This window comes from Oryx dammah, unplaced genomic scaffold (genome assembly GCF_014754425.2).
Source record: "Oryx dammah isolate SB20612 unplaced genomic scaffold, SCBI_Odam_1.1 HiC_scaffold_5, whole genome shotgun sequence".
Classification (NCBI taxonomy): domain Eukaryota; kingdom Metazoa; phylum Chordata; class Mammalia; order Artiodactyla; family Bovidae; genus Oryx; species Oryx dammah.
Genome location: NW_024070189.1, coordinates 67,593,516 through 67,601,593, shown reverse-complemented (window position 1 = coordinate 67,601,593; position 8,078 = coordinate 67,593,516). Strand labels below are relative to the sequence as shown.

The 8,078-nt window shown below is 38.0% G+C and overlaps 1 protein-coding gene across 1 annotated transcript; it reads right to left on the bottom strand.

The window, feature by feature from the left end:
* Positions 1-621: 621 nt before the first annotated feature.
* LOC120863763 (olfactory receptor 2T29-like) lies at positions 622-1,581 on the bottom strand. The gene has a single exon (XM_040240330.1). It carries the CDS (start codon positions 1,573-1,575, stop codon positions 622-624), a length of 954 nt encoding a protein of 317 aa, XP_040096264.1. The 5' UTR covers positions 1,576-1,581.
* Between the last annotated feature and the right edge of the window lie 6,497 nt (positions 1,582-8,078).

The following is an 8,078-nucleotide window of genomic DNA, read 5'->3' as shown; positions in this document are numbered from 1 at the left end:
AACCCTGAATATTTGGAGGGACTGATGCTAAAGCTGAAGTTCCAGTACATTGGCCACCTAATGTGAAAAGCTGATTCATTGGAAAACACCCAGATGCTGAATTTGAGCAAATTCTGGGAGATAGTGGAAGACAGAAGAGCCTGGTATGCTGCAGTCCATAGGGTCACAAAGAGTCAAAAATGGCTTAGTGACTGAGTAACAGCAATTACAATTATTGCATGAACTACATTTACAGTTCAAATTCCTTCCAGGTAGGATCTATGCATTACTCAGATTTTAAACTAATTTCACCTATTTTTAAAAAATTATAATGTAGTATAAGAAATGTTTAATAAAATCATTTCCATGAGTAAGATATCATGCTGTGTGACCATTAGCTCTGGACCTAAAGAAAGGCCAGTTCTAGGGCAAGATACATTGTTGCACAAGGCTTAAGGAAAGCATGAGGGAGAATGCTCACCTCCTACTGGAAGGGTCCTGGACTGCCTATCAAATCTCTCAGGGATGAACATGGGATGATACATCATGGCATGAAAATCTGAAGAATAATATTGGCATAAGACTATACATTTCTGATGTACAGTGAAGGAAAATAAACCATTAGTACAAAAATGTCTTACTTTACAGTATTGTGACAGATCCCATGTTTAACATTGTCTTTAGAGCCCCTGTGACATCCTTATTCCTAAGACTATAGATTAAAGGGTTAAGAACAGGAGTGAGTATGGTGTAAAATACAGATACAATCATATCTTTCTCAGGGGTGTGGTAGGAACTGGGGAGCATGTAGGTATAGACTGCAGCTCCAAAGAACAGGATGACCACAGTCATGTGGGAAGAACAAGTAGTGAAAGCCTTCTTCCTGCCCTCTGCTGAATTCATCCTGTGGATGGTGAGGAGGATGAATAAATAAGAGCTTGAAATAACTGTCACAGGAATGAGGAGCATGAGGACACAGCACAGGTACATGAGTGTCTCATACAGGGAAGTGTCTGAGCAGGAAAGCTTCATTACAGCAGGGACCTCACAGAAGAAGTGATGGATCTCCCGGGATCTGCAGAAGGGAAAGGCCATGGTGACTGGTGTGAGCATAAAGCCATCCACTGATCCCAGGAACCAGCAGCCAGACACCAAGAGGTGACACACTCTATGGTTCATGAGAATAGAATAACGGAGTGGATGACAGATGGCCACATAGCGGTCATAGGCCATGGCAGCCAGAAGAAAAAATTCTGAACCTACTAGAGTCAAATAGAGAAACATCTGCATTCCACATTCAGAGGCTGAAATCTCATTCACACCCATGACCTGGTCCATGAGCATCTTCGGCACAGTGACAGAAATGTACATCACATCCATGAGGGACAACTGACTAATAAAAAAATACATGGGAGTTTGGAGATGGGCATTAGAATGTATCAGAAGGATCAGGATGCTATTACCAGACAAGGCCATCAGAAAAATCACAAAAATGACCACACAAAGGAGAGCTGGGTGCTTGGATTGACTGAAGAATCCCACGAGGATGAAATCCAACCGTCCAGTGTAGTTGGCCACCCAGGTGGAGTTGTCCATAAAGTTTCACCTAGATAAGCAAGGAGAGTTTTGTAATTAATAGATTGCCCATGCAATATGACTGCCTGATATTAATGGTTAGTGAGCTTCTGCTGCATGTGTGTTTGTGTTTTTGTCTGTGTGTGCATACACACCTGCATGCACAACCATGTATGCAATCCAGTTGTGCTAATAAGAGGAGATGTTAGGGGGTTGTAGATTTGAGGATTGTAAGATTCTTGCAATTCAATACACTCTTTGAAAGAGAAAGAATTCACAACTTGTCTTTCAGTGAATATATTCTGGGTTAAAACAATCAGTTTACTACTGGTAAGTTTGCCAAAGTTCAATGTCATGAGATGTCCTGATGCAAACTCTACATAAATATATATTTAAGCAAATAAGAGTATATAAATATAAGTATAATTTATATTTCCAATTTTAACTGTGGGTAAGCAGAATTTCATAGAGAATCCCATCTCTGTTTTATCTAGTACATGCTTCTGCAACATCATCTCCTTATAGTTCCTACCATTTGTTTCAAATATCAGGGAACAGAACTAGCATTTAGAAGGTCACAGCCATTTACAAGACAAGGCATTCATTGTTTTGCAAGCATTATCTGCTTTATTGCCTACAGCAATCAAGTTTTCATGGAAAAAGAGATGCGTAAAGGAAAACTGAAAAACACTGAGAAGTCTCTGACTCCATGTAATGTTCTGTCCCCTATCTTACTGCTCACAGTACATATCTGTGTTCAATGCTGAAGACAAATAGAAAAAATTAAACTTGGTTACTCTTAAGAAGGTCATAATCAGTCAATGAGGGAGAAATGTTACATAAATATTATTTAAACTAGAATATTAAAAGACATACAAAATAAATTATTAAGAACAGTAGGGAAAAAATACACCTGAACTTTCTTAAGAGAATTAGTAGTTTCTCCTAAAATTTCTATCAGGCAGATTACATTTTGGAGGTTTTCATTTTCTGACATGTTAAATATTAAGTTTTATAAGTCCTTATCAACAAGAAGAAATATTGGCTCCACTTTCTGGAAAGAGTTTAGAAATGCTTATGATGCAGTAATATTTCAAGTAGAATTTCAAAGTTTCAAATATATTTTATGTTCTTGTAATAATCCCAAGACTAATTACAATATTCAGTTTATTAACAATCCCATGTTCTGGAGTGTTGAAGCTGCAGACAACTTTGAAAGTGAATTTGATGATTTAACGTAGATATACAACAAATTTGCCACACATCGCATTAACATATATTTCTGTCAATTTCTATCTTCACTGGCAAATGAATGCTGAGCTCCATCTGTGTAAAATTTTAAAACTGTACAATTAAGATGAAATTACACCTGTGACTGAGTCTATTTGTGGTTAGAATGAAGCAAGGACCAGCGCAGTGGCAGGTACAAGTGAAGACCCCAAATCTATTTGTTGAGTAAATGAAAAGAGAGCAGAGGGCAAGTGGGAAGTGGGACTTTCATTTCTTTGGTAAATGAAAGTCACTGTGTTCAAGTGACACAATACCTAGGACACCAGACAGATAAGGGAATTCTGTTTGTACCACAAAGCACAGTTGGCCTCCCTATTCAAAAGGGAGGCCAATTTTTTTCTTACTTTTCTCTACCAAATTGCCTGAGTTCAAAATCAACAAAATGGTGCTTATGAAACTTAGTAATTATTAACAGTAGTAGTAGAGTAGTAACAAATCTTACATTAATCTGGCAGCTTCTAAGCCATTGTTTTATTGCATTACGGTGATTTTGTCCCCAAGAGCCTATGAAGTACTTACTCATCTTACTTTCTCCTTTTACAAATTAAATAATTCAGGTTCTTGGGGCATCTGCCTAGATTTGTGTCTCGGCTCAGGAGTTGGGACACAGAGTCTGTAATATTGCATAAATACTGTAGAACCCACTGTTCCCTCCACAGTCTACAATTTGGGTATTAGCTACCAACTGTAGATTTCCTCTAGGAAACAGATATGATTGAGACATTTATTTCAATGTTCCAACATCCAGAAATAACACCCATACCAAGTAAAATTAGTCCCTTTTCTTCTATTAATTTCAGTCTCAAGAAAAGAAATTACAATAATGTAGGAGGGTGTGTATTCTTTTGTCTGTATATAACTGGAAATCAAACTTGTATCCTAATATGTTGCAGTAAATAAATATAATATGAAAGATTCAAGAAAAAAAAATTGCTTCTCTCCTGAGAAATAGATGATAGTGAAAAAATTTAGAAATAAGTTCAAACATTAACAGAATGTGACAGAAACCCAAGTAAAAATGATATTAGTTACCCTTTTGATTCTTTTTCCTGTCTTCCTATCTGATTGACCCCCAAATCAGATGATGCCAAAAGCCTCATCTAGATGGACTAAAGGAAAGTGGCCACAATTAACTATATAAAAAGAAACAGAAGAGTGACATCATCCCTGGTTTTACTATGCCCATTAAGGGAGTGGAATATGGTCTTCTATAGATAGATTCCCTCTGGGTCTTTGTAGAATAATGAAATCAAGAGAGTTAAAAGTAACAAATATCTGTACTGCACTTTTCTGATTTTTTTCTCATTTTTAGCCACTTTTATTATTAAAGTAGAACTCTTAACCAATATTAACAATAATCTTAAATCTTTACCATCATCAATAAATTATCTATGAAATAGATATTAGCTTATATATCTAATATAAGCCTTAGCCTTTTCATATTAAAAGTGTTTCATATATCCCCATATAATCTTCAAGAATATTTTATGGTGTTTGCCTTATCTTTCACAGATACAGACCCTGAAACTCATAGTCTAATTGATATGTCAAAAAGACTACCAATAATCAGTAATGTAGTGGAGATAAATTTGAGAGGGTCTCCTTTACATCTTCATCTGGATCACTCTTGATTATTAATGCTTTGCTGATTGTGTTCTTTCTTTTGTTACTCAGCTGCAATCTGTGTTGCATTGCATTTTAGGGTATTTTTTTAAAAATTGAAATGTCAACATCTTGTCTATAGAAAAATATATATATATATTTTTTAAAAAAACAGAAACCATTACAAAGAAAATATTTTAAAGGGGCCATAATCTAATGTATCAGACAAACATCATGTTTTAACAGTTTTATTTTGCCTTGAGATTACAAATATCTACAAACTGTATATCACACACCAGGTAGTTGGGATAAACAAGGCAACAAGAAGCAACCCCACCATCATGAAACTTGCAGGCAAATTCTTCTGAACCTTTTTTTCTATATGTGTGCTCTCAAACTATGTTAATTATTTTTCCATGTCATCTTTTGTCCACGACATCCTTGTCTAGAGAGTGACTCCTGTTTAAAAGGCCTTCACTCGGGGGCTGGAGCCTCCCACGTCCTCCAGGGTTCCAGCCTGCAAGTGGTTTGTTCTAACCACTTTGTCACATGGTTTCCCAGAAGACTCTGATGGTGCAAGCCCTGGGAGGCTCTAGATAGTGATAAAAATGGAAGAAATCGCATCTTTTTTCTTGTTTCTGATGAATAACTCTGGCAGCAGCTGTAAGCTATTGAGAAACATGCAGGAACTGGAGGTTCCCGTATCTCAAAGGCAGTTTCAGTGTCATTAGTGGGAAGCAGGGCTCTGGGCTGCAGCAGGGAAGGGTCCCCTCGGTAACCACAGAATGCAGCCTCTCAGTCGGCTCAGTAGTGTGGGGAATGGGGGGCTCCAGTGTTTGGCAGACTTGACATTTCCTTCACTTTTCCCCCAGCTTTCACTCCAGCCCATTGACATCCCCATAACCAATCCCCTGAAGTAAATTTCTTCACTTCAAAGTGTATAAAATGGGACTGGATATTAAATAATGAGGTTAATGTTCTATCAAATGAATATACATTAATTACAATTCCCCATAATATTGAATAATTGTGTTTCATTCACATTCTAAATTACAAGTTACACTGTGACAAAAATGATTAAAAATATATATAAAACATTCTCTGAATGTAATTTCCTCTAAGATAATTTATCAGAGGGCATAGAATACTTGTGGGCTTCCCTGTGAAAAGTGGTTGCTGAATCATGCAAAGATGCCAGGATTCTTGGCCTCCAAAGGAGAAAAATTCAATCTGGGGCCAGAGACGAGGCTTGATCGCTCAGAGCTTTTGTGTAATAAAATTTTATTAAAGTATAAAGGAGATAGAGAGAGCTTCTGATATAGACATCAGAAAAGGGTAGAAAGAGTACCCCCCTTGCTAGTGTTAGCAATGGAGTTATATACTCTCCAATGAATCCAAAGAATGTCTGGAGGTTGTAAAGACCACACCAGACCTACACCCATAATTTACATTTTAAGATAACAGAATTAGCTAGAAGGTTTAGTCCAGAGACTGCCTTCAGGCAGGATACATTATTGTTATATAATCCTTGTAAACCTACTCCCATAATTTACATTTTAAGATAACACGATTCAGTTCAGTTCAGTTCAGTTCAGTCTCTCAGTCCGACTCTTTGCGACCACATGAATTGCAGCACGCCAGGCCTCCCTGTCCATCACCAACTCTGGGAGTTCACTCAAACTCACGTCTATCGAGTAAGTGATTCCATCCAGCCATCTCATCCTCGGTCGTCCCCTTCTCCTCCTGCCCCCAATCCCTCCCAGTATCAGAGTCTTTTCCAATGAGTCAACTCTTTGCATGAGGTGGCCAAAGTACTGGAGCTTCAGCTTTAGCATCATTCCTTCCAATGAACACCCAGGGCTGATCTCCTTCAGAATGGACTGGTTGGATCTCCTTGCAATCCAAGGGACTCTCAAGAGTCTTCTCCAACACCACACTTCAAAAGCATCAATTCTTCGGCGCTCAGCCTTCTTCACAGTCCAACTCTCACATCCATACATGACCACTGGGAAAACCATAGCCTTGACTAGACGGACCTTAGTCGGCAAAGTAATGTCTCTGCTTTTGAATATGCTATCTAGGTTGGTCATAACTTTCCTTCCAAGGAGTAAGGGTCTTTTAATTTCATGGCTGCAATCACCATCTGCAGTGATTTTGGAGCCCCCAAAAATAAAGTCTGACACTGTTTCCACTGTTTCCCCATCTATTTCCCATGAAGTGATGGGACCGGATGCCATGATCTTCGTTTTCTGAATGTTGAGCTTTAAGCCAACTTTTTCACTCTCCTCTTTCAATTTCATCAAGAGGCTTTTTAGTTCCTCTTCACTTTCTGCCATAACATGATTAGCCAGGTTTAATCCAGAGACTGTCCTCAGGCAGGATGCATAATCCTAAGGAATGTAGAGAAAAAAAGAAAGTTTGTCCTTTGTTCCTCCTTGAGAATTCCGGATCCCTCTCTCCTTGGGGACCCCTAGACTTCTTATCAACCTGCCTAAGAAATGACTCTCTCACCTGGTAGTTCAAATGGTAAAGAATCTGCCTGTAGTACAGGAGACCCAGGTTCAATCCCTGGGTCAGGAATATTCCCTGGAGAAGGGAATGGCAATCCTCTCTAGTATTCTATCCTGGAGAATCCCATAGACAGAGGAGCTGGGTAGAAATACTTCACATTTCTTCATACACAACACAGAATTGCTTTTCCACAAATGTCTTCAAATGTGCTATGATATCAAATTTCACTTGAACTACATTAAGTTGTATGTGCTTTTCCGTCTCAGTCAATTTGATAGGCATATAATTAACACCTGCTATATTGCTGATCTTGTTTGTGACAACAATTGTCTTGCTGTTCACACTATTCACACTGTTCGCTGAACCCAGGGTAGACAAGGCATGAGCTAAGAGGCTAGAAGAAGACTCAAGGAACCATAGGAACGGCAGACACACTTATTCTCTCCTGGCAGGCACAGCAGCCATAAAACAGCATCTCTCCTTGCTGAAGCAGCAGCCATAGCAGCAGTCATAACAACACAACATAACCACACACAACACTGTGAGCAAGTGTGTACCTTGTGACATGCATGCGCAATGCTATAAGCAGTCTCAGCTGTTACACAACCATGCGAAGTCATTGTTTACAGAACATGGAGCTAGAGAGCCTGACCATGCCATATTGGCTAATTTGCCCTTATCCACACCTGCCTTTCTTGATTACTAATATGGTCATAACTTTTCACATGTTTATCCATGTAACTACTGCTTATGTGAAACATGATTATATCTTTTGCACATTTAATTTTTTAAAGTTTTTCTTTAAAAGTATGAAAGTGTTACTATATTAAGAATAGTAACTCTTTGTGAGTAGTGTTCATTATTTTTTCCTAAATTTTTGATTGTGATATTTTATCTCATCAGAATATTTTATTTAGTTTAACGTATGGTTTATTTTAGCATTTTTGTTTTTAGGAAGTCCTTACATGGTTTGGAATCATTAAAAATAATCAATTCTGCATTTTTTTTTTAAAAGAATGAGTTTCACGGTATTTTTGAACAGTTAATTTCTAAACCAGCAATAACTTCTTAGGGGTGTGATATGGAGTGGATTTCTAACATGGTTTTCAAGTAGAGACTAA

Excerpts from the sequence above, each read along its gene's own strand:
- LOC120863763 (XM_040240330.1), bottom strand. The coding sequence starts at position 1,575 with ATGGACAACTCCACCTGGGTGGCCAACTACACTGGACGGTTGGATTTC.